The sequence below is a fragment of the Musa acuminata genome, chromosome BXJ1-11, assembly GCF_036884655.1.
Source record: "Musa acuminata AAA Group cultivar baxijiao chromosome BXJ1-11, Cavendish_Baxijiao_AAA, whole genome shotgun sequence".
Taxonomy (NCBI): domain Eukaryota; kingdom Viridiplantae; phylum Streptophyta; class Magnoliopsida; order Zingiberales; family Musaceae; genus Musa; species Musa acuminata.
Window position 1 is genome coordinate 22,249,058 of NC_088337.1, and position 17,627 is coordinate 22,266,684.

Sequence of the window (17,627 nt, forward strand, 5' to 3'; positions counted from 1 at the left end):
GATGACTTCTAATAATCTCCCACTTGAAGACTAATTTCAATCATGTCTTTATACTTGATTAATGCAGTAGCTCAGCATGCCCCTTACACGTGCAGGCCAACCGAAGCTGAATACAACTTTAGTTTATCAATGGTCATTGTCTTGGTCAGCATATCAGTAGGGTTCTGATTTCCTTGAATCTTCTCAAGCTTAAGAGCTTTGTCTTCTAGGAGTGACCGAGTGAAGCGATGCTTCATTGAGATATGCTATGTTCTAGTTTGAAAAGATAATTTTTTTTGCTAATTGAATGACACTCCAACTGTCTGAATACAGGATAATTTCCTTCTATTTCTTATCAAGTTCTTCCAATAATTATTGAAGCCAAATCATCTCCTTCATGGGTTTCAGATATCACGACATATTTAGTGGAGAAAGCAACAATTTTTTATGGTTGAGAAACTTATCTCATTGTCACGGACTTAGCTGGTTTTACCTAAGTTGTGCGGCACCCTTGCGTGTCTGTCCGCAAAGGACAGCCTCCCCAAAACTTCCCATGGTCCCTTAGGACATACACAAGAGAAAACGGGTTAGAGAAAGCACCTCACTCGGGATTCACAAGCAAATATTCCAGGAAACACTTCATAGACAATGCAAATTACAAACAGACTTTACAAGCTCTGAACAGTTGCACAACAAATGGTCAAAATGGTCCACTACAGACCAAATATCTCTCACAAGTGTCCACATGACACAACCTTTATTTACAAGCCTAAAGCGGCCACCAAACCCAACTAAAATAGGATTATTAAGCATTCGACTATTCCTTTATATGCTGTGCAAAGCATGAACATACCAAAAGACACTGACATATATAAGATTAAACATAATGTTTAGAAGTTTGTCCATGACATCTCGCTTGTACCTCCAAGAGTATATGTAATGCTCTTTCGGTTGTCATTGTTTCCAATTAAGTCTATATCAATATTGTTAGGATTGAGTCGGCACTAAGAGGGAGTGAATTAGTGCAGCAAAAAAATTACGTCGGTTCAAAAAATCTTTTCATACGATTAAAACCGATCTTGGAAAATGTTAACTTAAAAGCGTATGAGAGCGTAGTGAGAGTAAGAAATCAGTTTGTAATGTAAAGTAGATTGCAATAAAGGTAAATAATAAAACAGAAATACAAACCGATTTATAGTGGTTCGGTCATCATGACCTATATCTACTCTATCGATTCCTATTCCGTTGAGGCCATCGGCATCCACTAACGATCTTTCTTCAATATGTGAAGATCAACCTCTTTCTTACAACTCTATTATCCTTACTCAGGAGGGAACCTTTACACCCCCACTTATTCCTCTCTTAAACTACAATACACTAAGAGCTTTTAGAAGAGTTCTTATAAGATTACAATAGAGTTTTTCTTCTTTTTTGCTCTTAATTCTTGTGTGTCTTAATCAGGGATGAGAGGGGTATTTATAGGCCTCAAGTGGATTCAAACTTGGAGCCTAAAAATGTCTCATCCCCGGTTTTTGGGTACTGACGGTACCACCGCCTGTAGCACTAACACTAGGCAGTACCACTGCCCAGTCTGGCAGTGCCACAACCTAGAAGATTGTGTCTGGGCGGTACCACCGCCCAGACTGGTAGTACCACCGCCTGACAGTGGGTGATACCACCGCCCCGTCTGGCGGTACCATCGCCTGATACAGTCTCGGATACTGTACCTCATAGACTGAGCTACCGATGGTACCACATGTTGGGTCACTGTTTGGGCCTTTCACTTGACCCAACATAGCCCAAAATTGGGCCTAATTGGCCCCTAATTGAGTTGGCCCAATTCTAACCCAATTATGTGCTAACTATGAATTTTAAGGCATACACTAAGCTAAATAAGTCCGGTACATCTAGGTTTCTTCCGGCGATCTTCCGGCGAACTTCCAACGATCTCTCGATAATGTTCCAATGGACTCCCGACAAGCTCCTGGACTTTACGACGATCTTCTTGGCGAGTTCCGACAAGCTTCTTTGGCAAACTCCTAGACTTCTTGGTCAATTCCGGTAGAACTTCTGATGAACTCTCGAACTCCCAACGAAATCTCGTTCTTGACTCCAAGACTTCATTTTGCTTTATGCTTTGATCGCTATCGTAGTTAATTCTACACACTTAAAACCTTCTTTGATCTAGATAATTATTACTAAGCTAATCAAATGTTGTTCGGCATGTCATTGGTTCATCGACGCCTCATTCGATTCTTCGATGCATCGTCCTCTCTTGTGGCCTATTGCCCAATCGGTCAGTTAACCTCCCCAAATCCGATTTCCTTAGCGTAATTTTTGCTCTTCTTGGCCCGATGCTTTATCCCATGGCCCGAGGCCTTCTGTCGATACGTCGACCAATCCTCTGGCTCAACGTCCAATCTTTTGACATGTTTTACTCCGGCCCAACATGATTCTTCCTGCTTTAATTATCTCTTTCTGCTTTAATTGTCTCTCCCTGATCGAAGTTTCTTGTGCCACTCAAAATGCAGATTAGATAAACACTATCAATTGGTTTTATTATCAAAATCCGAGATTCACCAATCTCCCATTTTTTGATGATGACAACCGATTGATGATGGAGTTAACCTTAACTCCATATATCAATATGTCATATTAATGGAACTCTTGAATTCAAAAATCCAAGCAACATATCATCATAAAATTATACATAATTAAAATATTCAAGTACATGATTATCATTATACCTTCTCCCCTTTCGTTATCAACAAAAAGGAGAAATGCAACTTTCAAGATTTAGAGATATAAGCTTGGAATTTAGCAAATTTCCTATCACTTTAGAATATGCAAGCTAGTGAGTTCTTTCTACTCTTTTGAGAAGTGCAATTTTTACTTCCTTTGCAATGTTCAAGTTAGCAATTCTAGCAAGTTTTACATTATGCAAGCTAGCAAATTTTTACATAATTTTAGAAAATATAAGCTAGTAATATTTGAGATGTCTAAGAAAGCAACTTTTCTTTCTTGAAATATGCAAGTTAGCAATATTTGTGTCTCTTTTGAGATGAGCAACCTAGCATGTTTTTACATCTTCTTCAATTGTACAAGCTAGCAAATCTTTCTCTTTTGAGATATGCACACTAGTAATTCTTTCTCCTCCTTTGTCATTGGCAAAATGAGGGGAATAATAAAACAATGGTGTAATTTATTTTCCTTTATATCAATTTTCAAATTATGACAAAGTTAAAGTGTTATTCTTATTGCAATATGCTATAATTGAGATAAACCTTGAATTTAAATTGAATTCAAGTCAAAGCAATCTTAATCATGATTCACATCATATGCAATACATCATGATAATAAAGTCATAAGTATTGCATGCATCATTCCAAATCATAGATATTTCACATCATGATGATATCAATTTATCAAATTATATTACATCCTACCATGCATGATCGTAACTTCTCATTTGTATGTATCAACATAATATCATGAGTATTGCATAATTTCATATCATCATATGAAGGATAACAAGAAAAATTTGGTGATGAGATATACTTCATGAATATAAAGGAATATCATCGTTTAAACCAGAAAAATAAATTTCATCATCAAAATCATCATAACAAAAAATATAACTCATTAAACATTGGGCTTCTTTAAATAAGAGATTTGATTTATCATTTTAATTTCAACGATAATACATTTTTCTTTTTATATGTTTCATTTTATGTACTTGATTTCATATAAGTATGCTCAAGTTTTTCATATGAAAACCATCTATCTTATTTAAAACTGAAAAAGCAACTTTCATTACGACAAAGATCAGTAATCCATAAATCACAAGAATCATTATGTATAATTTTAAAATATAAATTCATTAAGCATGTTCATTATGCATTATTAGATCATCAAGCATGGTTTTATTGAATATAAGGCATCTTTAATCAAAATAAAAAAGCTATATGAAAATCATCAAAATACACATTATTGCTTCTTAAGAACATACATAAGATTAATCTTATTTGGTATACAAGCATTATATTTATATCTAATATTTTATTATATTTTCATAAAACATACAATTGTCATTATCATTTTGAAAATAACTAGCATGATCCCAATAATTTTTTATTTTTATTTATTTTTAAATTTAAAAATAACTCATAAAAAGCATTATGTATTTTTGAAATAAAGTAAAGGGGTTTCGTTTGAGTTGTTTACCTCGTTGACGAAAGCTGTCAAAGCGCAGTTCGCCACATTGCCCTTGTTGGTATGCTCCTCGTCTTCGGATGTGCTCGATTTTTTCTTTGGCAACTTCTTATTCAGTTTAATATACTCATCTTTGGAGTGACTCGGTTTTTTGCATTCATAGTAAGTAGATGTGTTCCTTTTAAGTTTGTTTTTATTCTTTGATTCTTGATTCATGAACTTTTTAAGCTTTGTTATGAGATGTTCAAGTTCATCATCACTTGAACTTTCGCTCGAGTGATCTTCTTTTATTCTAAGTGCAAAATCCTTTATATTCTTTGGAAGGTTGTTCTCAAGTTCGTCATGTGCCATATAAGTCATTTCGTAGGTCATCAAAGACCTAATAAGTTCTTTGAGAGGAAAATTATTCAAATCCTTGGTCTCTTGAATAGCCGTTACTTTAGGATCCCAATTTTTAGAAAGTGATTGTAAAACTTTATTAACAAGTTCAAGATTCGAAAAACATTTGCCAAGAGCTTTTAAGTCATTGACGACATCCGTAAAATGAGTGTACATGTCAACAATGGTTTCACTTGGCTTCATTCGAAATAGTTCAAAATCATGCATTAAAAGATTGACTTTAGACTCTTTAACTCTTTTTGTGCCTTCATGAGTGATTTCGAGTATGTGTCAAATATCAAAAGTCGTTTCATAAATAGAAACACGATTAAATTCATTTTTATCTAAGGCACAAAATAAGACATTCATAGCCTTAGCATTTAAAGAGAAAGTCTTCTTTTCCAAATTATTCCATTCGTTTATTGGTTTGGAAGACTTCTCAAAATCAAATTCAACTATATTTCATAAATCGAGATTCAACAAAAACAAGAAAATTCTCATTCGAGTTTTCCAATATGTGTAGTTCATCCCATTGAACATGGGAGGACAAATGATAGAAAAGCCCTCTTGAAAGTCGAAAATAGTCATTTCTCTTTGGTGTTAAACCAAATATAAAATAACATGGCTCTGATACCAACTATTAGGATTGAGTTGGCACTAAGAAGGGGGAGTGAATTAGTGCTGCGGAAAAATTACGTCGGTTTAAAAAATCTTTTTATACGATTAAAATCGATCTCGAAAGATGTTAACTTGAAAGCGTATGAGAGCGTAGTGAGAGTAAGAAATCAGTTTGCAATGTAAAATAGATTGCAATAAAGATAAATAACAAAACAGAAATGCAAATCGATTTATAGTGGTTCGGTCATCGTGACCTACATCCACTCCATCGATTCCTCTTCCATCGAGGCCACCAGCATCCACCAACGATTTTCTTCAACAGGCGAAGATCAACCTCCTTACAACTCTATTATCCTTTTGTAGGCTTGGGAGAGAACCTTTACACCCCAACTTACTACTCTCTTAAACTACACTAACACTTAGAGCTTTTAGAAGAGTTCTCACAAGAGTACAGCAGAGTTTTTCTTCTTTTTTACTCTTAATTATTGTGTGTGTTAACCAAGGATGAGAGGGGTAATTATAGGCCTCAAGTGGATTCAAACTTGGAGCCTAAAAATGTCTCATCCCCGGTTTTCAGGGTACTGGCGATGCCACTGCCTGTGCTGGGCGGTACCACCACTTGCAGCACCAACACTGGGCGGTATCACCGCCCAATCTAGCGATACTATAACCTAACATAGTCTCGGAGACTATGTCTCGTAGACTAAGCCACTGACGGTACCACTTGTTGGGTCACTGTTTGGGCCTTTCACTTGGACCAACACAGCCCAAACTTGGGCCCAATTGGCCCCTAATTGAGTTAGCCTAATTTCAACCCAATTATGTGCTAACTACGAATTATAAGGCATACACTAAGCTAAGTAAGTCTGGTAAGTCTAGGTTTCTTCTGGCGATCTTCCGACGATCTCTTGACAATGTTCCAATGGACTCTCAGCAAGCTCCTAGACTTCACGACGATCTTCTTGGCGAGTTTCGACGAGCTTCTTTGGCAAGCTCATAGACTTCTCGGTCAATTCCGGTAGAACTTCCGACGAACTCTCGAACTCCCAAAGAAATCTCGTTCTTGACTCCGGGACTTCATTTTGCTTTATGCCTTGATCGCTATCGTAGTTAATCCTACACACTTAAAACCTACTTCGATCTAGAAAATTATTAATAAGCTAATCAAATGTTGTCCGGCATATCATTGGTTCATCGACGCCTCGTTCGATTCTTCGGTGCATCGTCCTCTCTTGTAGCCTATTGCCCAATCGGCCAGTTGACCTCCGCAATTTCTTGGCATAAATTTCGCTCTTCTTGGCTCGATGCTCGATCCCATGGCCCGAGGCCTTCTGTCGATACGTCGACCGATCCTCCGGCTCGACTTCCAATCTTCTGACATGTTCCACTCCGGCCTAACATGATTCGTCCTTGCTTTAATTGTCTCTCCTTGATCGAAGCTTCCTGTGTCACTTATAACACAGATCAGATAAACACTATCAATTGGTTTCATCATCAAAATCCGAGATTCAACAAATATAACCTTCTAATGTCAGTTCACCTTTAAAATAGAGTATCATCTGTGTGGTACCTCGTAGATATTTAAGGATCCATTTAATTGCTTTCCTAATGCATCTTGTCAAGGTTATTCATGTATCTACTCACCACTCCCACTAGTTATGCGATGTCTAACCTAGTACAAACCATAATAAATATCAAACTTCCAATAGTCGAGGCATAAGGAACTTTCTGCATATGTCCATGTTCTTCCTCAGTCTTCAGTGACTGTTCTTTTGAAAGTTTGAAATGGTCAACTAAAGGGCTGCTCATTGGCATTTTTCATGTTGAATCAAGATAATACTTTATTAATCTAGTATGCTTATGATAGTCTATGTCGTAGCACTCAAATCTTTCATTGCAATTTTTTTTTTGACAATTCTCACTTTAAATTTTTTATCTCTTGCATGTTTGAACTTGCAAACTTTTTTTTGACGGTTCTCACTTTACATTTTGTAAAACCATTGCTACTCGTGTAATCAAGGTCCGTCATACCGAAGCGTACCGCCCGTATCGAGCGGTACGTACCGGTCCAACAGGTTACCGGTACGCGAACCACCCGGTACTGTTACAGTGCTACATTACTATACTGTAGCACTGCTACAGTATGAAAAAAAAATAAAAAATTGTTCGGTACACCAGGGTGTACCGCTCGGAATGCCCTGATGTATCGCCCGGTACACCGGTACCATACCGTACCGAGCCCGAGTCGAAATGCCGGTATGATACAGTATAGCGAACGTTGCGTATAATCATCCAACTTCTTGTATCACTACGTTGGAGTCCATTTCAGCTCGTACAAACTCTTCCTTAGCTTACACGCCATGCTTTCTTTGTCTACTATCATGAAGCCCTACGATTGTCTCATATAAATTTTTTCCTCCAAATCACCATAATGAAAACTTGTCTTTACATCTAACTATTCAACATGTAAATTCTCTACGACTATAATTTTCAATATTAATTAAATAGTTGTTAACTTCGTTACTGGAAAGAAAATCTCAATGTAGTCTATGCATTCTTTGCTGAAATCCTTTAACCACCGATCTTGCTTTGTAACATTTACTTCCATCAAGTTTTTCTTTGATCGTATAACCTCACTTGTTAGGTAAAGATTTTTTTCTTTTAGGTAGTTCGGTGACTTCAGTCAACTCCCATGTCTGATTTGACATGAGTGAGTCCATCTTGTCTTTCATCGTAGACTCCAATTGATTGAATCTTCAATGTGAATTGCTTCGTTATAACATTCTAGTTCACCATTATTAGTCAGCAAAAAATAATACAAAAGAGGTGAATAACGTTTTATCGTTTAGGAATTCTTGAGGAATTTGAATGTCAGGAATAATGTTCTATCTAAATATTAGGAATTTGAGTTTTGACTTTATTTTAGAAGCATTTTAGGAGAGCTATAAATACCCTACTTGAGCTTGGTTGATGGAGCATCAATTCCTGAGATTGTGAATTATTGTATCTCTCTCTTTGAGGATTATTTGAGTCTCCTTTCTCTTAAATATCATTGTGATATTAAGTGTTACGAGTGAGGTTTCTCGTAAAAGAGTAAATGTGAAGGTTCTTTAAAAAACCTGAAAAAGGAGAAAGTTATAATAAGGATAGTTGGTCTTCATCTATTAGAAAAAAGATCAGTAATAAAAGTTGATGACATCAAGGGAAGGGAAATTAGGAGTAGACATAGGTCAATAAGACCAAACTATTATAAATTGATTTGCATCCTTTCTCTTGCCTGTGACTTTTGCTTATGATCATTCACTTTACATGCTATTCTTACTCACACTCTATAATTGGTTTTTCTCTATCAAATTTTAATGTTAGTTTAAATTTACCAAAATACTAATTCATCCCCGTTCGTACCATTAAGATCCTAATAGTATCAGCATGTACAATGCCGACTTGAGCTAGGGGTGTCGTGGGTTATAATTGGTGTGCCAGTTTTTTATGTACACTTATGAGTATGGTACAAAATCATATTAATAGGCACAATACAAAATTGTGCTGCGTCAACAAGCTATTGGTACATGTTCTGTGCCACAAAACAACATTTGTTTTCTCTATTTAAGCAAAAAATATTTCCATTCAAGTTCATTCTTTTTATAGAAACAAGTCATAAACAGTATGGATACCTCATGTTGACAAATCTCATTCAGGTCCCAACAAATCCTACATAGGCATGACAATAACTGAATCAGTAAATTGCATAAGAAGATTTAATTTCTTTTGTTTCAATTAATTAAACCAGAGAACCTACTGCATTAAATCTATTTTTTCTAAAATCTTTTTGTTTTCTAGGAAACTATGCACATGCACAGTGAATGTAGCCTGGAGTATGAACCTATTGAAGTCACGGAGGCACCACCACATTGTCCTAACTTGAAAGGATATGGTAGAGAAACTAAACAAAGAAGATGGTTCTCTGAACAAAGTATATTGAGGAATAGGCTGTTGATGTCATCAATTGTTCTGTATTGTATTTTTGGACTTCAAAGTACAGCTTATACTGAGGTAATACTGTATATTTGATCACACAATTGTAGTACTTTTAATTGATGTCACATTTTCAGCATCTCATAGAGTTGCATTATTCTGTCTAAAAGTTCAACTGTCATGCTTATGTGAATAATGTCCTACCATTAGTATGGAGTTCATATGACCTTTGACTAGGATGTTCTTTCACTAGTAGTTGTATTTATGGAAATTTTTTTTGCTAATATTTGGTGATTTTGTGTTCTTTTAAAGAAAGTGCTGGTGCTTCCATTGAAATATAATTTTTTCCCTCCCTGCTTCACTTTTCTTTGGTTGTCATCATCCGTTTACAGATATTCTCTCTATGGGCTGTGAGCAATAAAAGTTATGGAGGACTTGGCTTTTCATCTCAGGAAGTTGGATCGGTGCTCGCAATCTCGGGTACCTCAATTCTTAAAATTTTTTAGATGACTGATATATGAGGTTAAATAATTAAATATTAACTGCTCTGCAGCCTCTTGGTCAGAGAGAAAAGGACTTTTGCAGTGAAGGCTGTACAGATTTTACTTAAATTTTGATTGCCTCTTCTTATTTACATATACCATTGATTAGTACTTCTTTGTCTTATTGAAGTTCCCCTCGGTATCTATCTGATGTTGTCAACTTGGATAATTGCCTTCTGTTTGCGAAGACTCAGATGAAATTTGCAAAAGGAAGATATATGTATTATTTTATCAACTATAAAGCTGCATATTGTTAACTGGATAATTAATGTAAATTTATATTCCACTGGTTAAACAAGATTACTGGACCATGAATACTTTCTTTTCAGATCTAGTAGGCTGCTTAATCAGTCAAATAATAAAAAGCTGATTACGGTGCTAGCCAGATATGAGATAAAACTTGAATTATGTTGACCAAAGCCTGATCATTGCATTCCCATATGCACTTGATTTTGACTAGAGCCTCTTGAGATTGTACTGATTGCATGTCTTGGCTTCTTTGCCTATCAAATATAGTCTATCAGTTAAGCTGTGACATGAAGATGATCTCAATGAAGTTGACTGACTTTTTTTATGATAAATGAATTTAGTAGGCATGCCATGGACTTGGATACATGCATGACTGTTAGTACTATTCTTTAAGCATCTTTTCTATCCATTTTGAAAGTTATCATTACAGAATCTGATGCTGCTTAACATTTGGTATTAGGTATCAGCCTTCTGGTTTATCAATTAGTTTTTTTCCCATGTATTGCGAAACATCTGGGACCAATTAATTTCACCCGTGTGGTAGCGGTATGCTACGGACTTCTTTTTCCCCGTTTTCTATTCCTTTGATATTATGATCAATTTGCCTTTTCTTATGTGGATTCTATGCACTTGTTTGTAGGTGCTATTGATGCCATTGCTTGCAAGTTACCCATATATGGCAAAGCTATCTGGACTTGACTTGAAATTGACAGTAAATTGTGCATCTTTATTGAGGAGTATTTTCTCTGTGAGTACCAGTCTTAACTCAACCATTTTTATTGCTTGTAAAGTGGGCGAGTGTTTTTTATTGTGTTACTTGTGGCCAAAGCATCAAAAAGCTTATCAGACTTTGCACTGGCACATTTCTAACTGACTGTATGTTGGTTGCAGCTGTATATCAATTTGACCCATCTTCTTAATTGATCTTATTTCTCTCACATAGGATCTACCTTTGACCTTCAATATATCTGTCAAAATTAAGAACACACTGTATTCTGCAGCTTTATTAAAGATAAACAACCTTGGACCAAAGTGGTTATCTTTCATTTCCAGATTAAATTTGTGAAAAAAATTAAGTTATCAACCTCCATTGCTGCACAATTTATCTCCATAATAAGCATCAATATCCTCAATTGCATCTGGATATACAGTGCCGTTTGCATTCCCTTCTGTCGTGCAACATTGAATGTGTGTGTAACTTCTTGGTGTTGATTCAGAACAATGGTTGAAAGTTGAAACTGTTTTTATTAGAAAGGTACATTGGTCCTGCCTGCTACTTATTAAGAAATGTTCTAATTTGCATCTGTTTGATGTACTCAGTCAACCATCACCATTGGATTGAATATTCTTATGAACAACGCTGTGGTAATTTCTAATATCTCTACTTGATTGATATGTATTATTTTGTGTTAATTTAGACAAAATGAACTGTGGAGAACATAATTATATTGACCAAAAAAACCTTATTGGCAGTCTCAACATAAAAGAGGTGCTGCAAATGGGATGGCTGTGACTGCTCTATCCCTGTTTAAAGCTGTTGCTCCAGCAGGTGCAGGAACTTTGTAAGTATCCTATGTTTTTTGTAGTTCGGAGTCCTAAAATAAGGAATGCTTGCTTCCCTTGGTGTAGATAAGGAATGCTTACGCAATTGAGTCTCTTTGTTTTTATGCCTTTTAAACAGTTAAAGCCAGTCCTAGAAAAAATCTGGTATTGCCTCATGGTTCCATGTATTCATTGATTTTGAGTTACTGCTAAACCAATTTATGTTAGCCCTTGTAATGTCTTAAACATAGAAGTTCTCACAAAAATGTTTGTTAATGGCCTTTCTGGATGCACATTGACGTGGCTCTTGGGGACGAATAAAAGTAATTCGATCTATATTTATTTATTAGTAAACCTAAACAATTTTCATAAAAACATCCGGAAGTGTAATAGTTGACTTGTGTTTTGGAATTTGGAAATGGTCAAATTTGTTGGTAGTTATGATTGAGGAACATCCATAGAAAGTTATGTTAGTTTGGCAAGTCCCATAGTCCCACATCGGAAAAATCAGACTTGTCGTCTCGTCTGGAAACTATAAATAAGGGCCTGAGCTTTGATGTTAGACACACCACAAGAAGTACAGCAGGCATCACAAGAAAACCTGCTTATGGTTTAAAGTCTTCTTGTTTAGGAAGCTGAAGGTGTTTTATGGCCTAGGAACATTTCCCAAGGCATTTGTAAGTGTCCCTCTTTTATAATAGTAATTTGCTCCTCTTTCTTCCGTGGATGTAGGTCAAAGTCATTTGACCGAACCACGTATATCTGGTGTTCTGGAGTTTTGTTTGTTCTTGTCGCTTTTATTATTTCCGCTTTATTGTCTTTGTTGTGTTGCCAAAATTACCCTTTGGTAAATATCCTGGGGCTAGCTCTAACAAACTGGTATCAGAGCCTGGTTCTGGGATCTTTTGGCAAAGATGACAATAATAAAGATTGTTGTCGAGAAATTCGACAGAAATGTCAACTTCGGCATGTGGCAACTCAAGATGGAGGTCATTTTGGTTCAAGACGGAGTTGATTTGGCACTTCAGGGTGCTGAGAACATTCCAGATGGTACGTCAAAGGAAGATCTTGCGGGTATGGATAAGAAGGCCCGATCCAGCATCATTCTAAATCTCTCTGACGAGGTTTTACGGGAGGTAGCTACAGATACTACGGCTAAGAGCATGTGGGACAAGCTTAAAGCCTTGTACATGAAGAGGATAGTGGAGAATCGTCTCTACTTGAAGTAGAGACTATATATGCTTCGGATGGCTGAAGGTACATCTATACTCTCGCATCTTGATAAGTTTGATTCTTTGGTTATGGATTTGGAGAATATAGATGCAAAAATTGATGATGAGGATAAGGCTTTGTTGCTCTTGTGTTCTCTTCCCCAATCTTTTAAGCATTTCCGTGATACTTTGATTTATGGAAAAGAAACAGTTTCTTATTAAGAAATTAAATCTGCACTGAAATCTAAGGAGCAGATAGACAAGAATATCACTGGGGAAAGTAGAGAGAATCAGGCTGAGGGTCTGGTTGTTAGGGGGAGAATGGATAAAAGAGAATTTGACAGTAGTAGATCTAAATCTAGATCTAAATCCAGACATAGAAATTTGGAATGCAGATATTGTCATAAAATGGGGCACATTAAATCTGATTGCTTTAAATTGAAAAATAAATTAAAGCAAAAGAAAAAATTTGTTGAGAAAACTATTGAATCCGCTGAAGCTAGTGTAGCATCTGATGAGAATTTTGGAAATATTTTCTTTGCTATTGATGACAGGACAAAGTCTAAAAATGAATGGATTTTAGATTCAGGTTGTTCTTATCACATGTGTCCCAATAGGGATTTGTTTTCCACATATGAATCTTGTAATGGTGGAATTGTTTTGATGGGCAATAATGCCGCATGTGATGTTGTTGGTAGAGGAACAATCCGAATTAAAATGCATGATGGTATTGTGAGGACGCTCACTAATGTTAGACATGTTCCTGATTTGAAAAAGAATCTCATCTCTTTAGGCACCCTAGAGGCCCTTGGGTGTAAATACACAGCTGAAGGTGGAGTTATGAAAGTTTCTAGAAATGCCCTTGTTGTTATGAAAGCTTGTAGGTCTGGTAGCTTGTATATTCTGCAGGGAACTACTGTCACAGGTTCGGTTGCAGTTTCGTCATCATCATTGTCTGATTCTGACATCACCAAATTATGGCATATGCGTTTGGGTCATATGAGCGAAAAAGGTTTGAGTATATTGAGCAAAAGAGGTCTACTTTGCGGACAGAGTATTGGGCCACTGGACTTTTGTGAACACTGCATTTCTGGAAAGCAGAAAAGAGTCAGCTTCAATTCTCCGGCAGTTCACAAAACGAAAGGTACTCTTGACAATATTCATTCAGACCTTTGGGGTCCAGCTCAAGTTCAGTCTAAGGGTGGTGCTAGGTATATGTTGACTTTCATTGATGATTATTCCAAGAATGTTTGGGTTTATTTTCTGAAGCATAAAAATGATGTTTTTCTAACCTTTAAACAATGGAAGGCTTTGATTGAGAAGCAAACATGTAAACAGATTAAGCGGCTTCGAACAGATAATGGCATGGAATTTTGTGAAGGTGACTTTGAAGAATTCTGCAAAAATGAAGGAATCGTTCGGCATCGCACTGTTAGGATGACACCTCAGCAAAATGGTGTGGCTGAACGTATGAATAGAACACTCTTGGAGAGAGCGAGGTGTATGATCTCAAATGCAGGGTTGACAAAAGACTTTTGGGCAGAGGAAATTAATATGGCCTGTTACGTTGTCAACCGTGCTCCTTCTGCAGCACTTAACTTTAAAACTCCAGAGGAAGTTTGGTCAGGTACTCCTGCTGATTATTCTGATTTTAAAATTTTTGGGTGCCCAGCTTACATGCATGTAAATGAAGGAAAATTAGAGCCTCGGGCTAAAAAGTGCATTTTCCTTGGGTATGCTTCTGGGGTGAAAGGATACAGATTATGGTGTCCTGATCCCAAATCCCCAAAATTTATAATCAGTAGAGATGTTACTTTTGATGAATTATCTATGCTATCTTCTAAAGAGGAATCTACTAGTTGTACAAATGATAGTGCGCAGAAGCAGGTGGAGCTTGAGATTGGTAGTTCAGATTCTTCTAAGTCGAACTCTTCTACTCAAAGAATGCCAGTAGGTGGTCCCGAGTCTACTGATGCAGATGATCCAGAGGAAGAGCAATATTCCATAGCCAAGGATAGACCACGGAGAGATATTCGACCACCACAAAGATATGCAAATTTGGTTGCATATGCTTTGTCTGTTGCAAAAGAGACAAGTGAAGTTGGTGAGCCTACTTCCTACTCAGATGCAGTTTCTTTTGATAATTCCGTTAAGTGGTTGATTGCTGAGGGAAAGGTCCTTGTTCAGAAAATTTATACGAAGGACAATCCAGTTGATATGCTTACGAAGCATGTTCCGGTTTATAAGTTCAAGCAGTGATTGGACTTGGTTGATGTTCATTGTTGGTGATTGCCCGTTGGGGCTTTTGTGAAGAAGGTGGAGCAAGTTTTGTTGGGACATGCCAAGGTGGAGATTTGTTAGTTTGGCAAGTCCCATAGTCCCACATCGGGAAAATCAGACTTGTCGTCTCGTTTGGAAACTATAAATAAGGGCCTGAGCTTTGATGTTAGACACACCACAAGAAGTACAGCAGGCATCACAAGAAAACCTGCTTATGGTTTGAAGTCTTCTTGTTTAGGAAGCTGAAGGTGTTTTATGGCTTAGGAACATTTTCTAAGGCATTTGTAAGTGTCCCTCTTTTATAATAGTAATTTGCTCCTCTTTCTTCCGTGGATGTAGGTCAAAGTCATTTGACCGAACCACGTATATCTGGTGTTCTGGAGTTTTGTTTGTTCTTGTCACTTTTATTATTTCCGCTTTATTGTCTTTGTTGTGTTGTCAAAATTACCCTTTGGTAAATATCGTGGGGCTAGCTCTAACAAGTTATCTGTAGCTTTTTTCTTCAAAAGTTATCCACAATTGTTGTTGGCTAATATGATACTATGATAGTATATTCATATTGGATCTTGCGAGGAGAAGCCCAAATAGGATAGAAGAACACCAAGGATGTTCTTTCTATCCTTCTCAAATGGTCAAATATATGGAATATGGGCAGCAATTCTGTAGACTAGATCCTATTATGTTACTGTTTGAGGTAAGATAAGTAGCAACAGATTTTTTTTTTTTATAATTGAGGATGAGAAAAAAAGGAAAAGAATGATAATAATGATAAGATAATAGAAAAAAAATAATTATTGCTCAAAGAGTGAACTCCCAAGATGAAGATCTCGACCTCCATACCTCTCGAACATAAAGATTTTCATTCATCCTCTGATGTTATAGTGTTCTTGCCCTTTTTATGTGTTGAAGTATAAGAAAAAAAAGAAAAATATAGAAATAAATAAAATTATGAGTCAAATATATAATCTCCTTTTCCTTTGAAGTAGATAACATTTTTAATCTAATTTGAAGAATAATCTTTCATTTTTTATGATATTTTTGATTGATAATGTTTTATCTTCATTTAGATGAATCTTTAAGATCTTCTATATTGATAGACTTTCATTCTTGATTATAATCTTTAATCAAGTTTGAATTTTTTTATTTGTTTTTATCTAGATATTATTATGTGGCAACTTATAACATATGCAAAATACCTCTAGATTAATTAAATTTATTCAATAACCGATAATATTGAATTGGTTTCGTATCATACACTTTTGTTGCATAGGAACTCGCCTGGAGTTCATATAATTGATGTATGAATCGATTTTGATGATTAAATAACTTGGCTAACTCAAAAGCTCTAATACCAAATCTGATGTAAGAGTAGTAGATTTAGAAGACTGAAAAGAGGGGAAAAAATGATAATAATGATAAGATAAAGGGTTTACCAAGTGCATGAGGCTCACACCAATGTAGGGTTTATCTTACGTTTAATATTTAAAGAGACTATTTATGTGACTCAAATCCTGATTTTCTATGTTGTAGATGTGCAATCTTACCATTATACTAAGGCTGCCCTCATAATAATGTCAAGATAGTAAAAAATATATATAATCATCAGATTCTCTCTGACTTAAGGAAAAAACTCGTTGGATAAAGGTCTCGCACCTCCATACGACTCGCACGTAGAGATTCCATTGAAAAAATAATATAGAGAAAGAACTCAATTTATTAATTTATCAGAATGCATTAGAGTGTTCTAGCCTCTTTTGTACGTCGAAGCATAAGAAAAAAAAGTAAATTATAAAAATAAGAAAAATTACAGTTGCATGAAATCAAATATAAATGAGTTAGAAGTTCTATGAGATATGTTTATATGAGATTAATGCTTAATGATGTATTTGGTTTTTGCTAGAATGATTTTATGCCTGAAATAGTCCTTTTGGTTAGTCCCAGCTGGTTCTTGCATAACAATCATAATTCCCTAAGGTGGTGCAGACTTTGGACATCAAGAGCGAGGTCAGTTCCACATGGAATGTAGTGTCAAGGTCCAATTGTCATAAAATGATTTACACCCATCCTTTATGGATCCAGTTACTTAGAAAAGTGTTATAATCCATTAATGCTTTCAAATTGATTTTATTTCTGAACTTGCCAGAAAACTGACAATTAAATAGATTACTATGCTAGCATTTTTTTGGCTTCATTATGCTTTAAACATATTCATCTCTCTTTTCTTTTTAAGCTTATACAAGAAACTGTAGCCTTTCAACCTCTCTTCCCCTGTGTGCTGAAGAGGCTGGTTACAAATTCAAGCGAGTCATTTAGGACTGCAGAATGGCTACTCAATTAATGATATATAATTTCCAAATTGGCTGGTTACAAATCATTTTAGTTAAAACATTTGATAAGTGTACCAGCAGAATTAGCATTTGATAGGTGCCAATACATTTCGAGATCGAGAAGCTTAAGTAAAATAACAATAAGCCTAGGGAATTGAGTCATAAAGATACAAGTAGGAGATGTGATGGAAATGCGAAAGTAATGCTAGACAAGGCACAAAAAAGAACATTGGATCTTAGGAGTTCATGATATTGGAAGAAAAGTAAGAATCTCAGATTCCAAGTAATTGAATGAACATTTGTATTTCTAACCT

At 36.0% G+C, this 17,627-nt stretch overlaps 1 protein-coding gene across 4 annotated transcripts in view; it reads left to right on the top strand.

Annotated features, from left to right (window-relative positions):
- LOC103971463 (probable peptide/nitrate transporter At3g43790) overlaps positions 1–17,627 on the top strand; it is a 58,255-nt gene that overhangs the window by 3,871 nt on the left and 36,757 nt on the right. For 2 of the 4 annotated variants that reach the window (XM_065090008.1, XM_065090010.1), the window contains exons 10-15: positions 9,028–9,240; positions 9,555–9,642; positions 10,414–10,499; positions 10,594–10,701; positions 11,274–11,318; positions 11,427–11,515. In XM_065090008.1, the coding sequence (XP_064946080.1) occupies positions 9,028–9,240; positions 9,555–9,642; positions 10,414–10,499; positions 10,594–10,701; positions 11,274–11,318; positions 11,427–11,515 (629 nt within the window). Of the gene's footprint in view, positions 1–9,027; positions 9,241–9,554; positions 9,643–10,413; positions 10,500–10,593; positions 10,702–11,273; positions 11,319–11,426; positions 11,516–16,921; positions 16,991–17,627 lie in introns of all 4 variants that reach the window. The other 2 variants (XM_065090007.1, XM_065090009.1) reach the window with 2 other exon arrangements.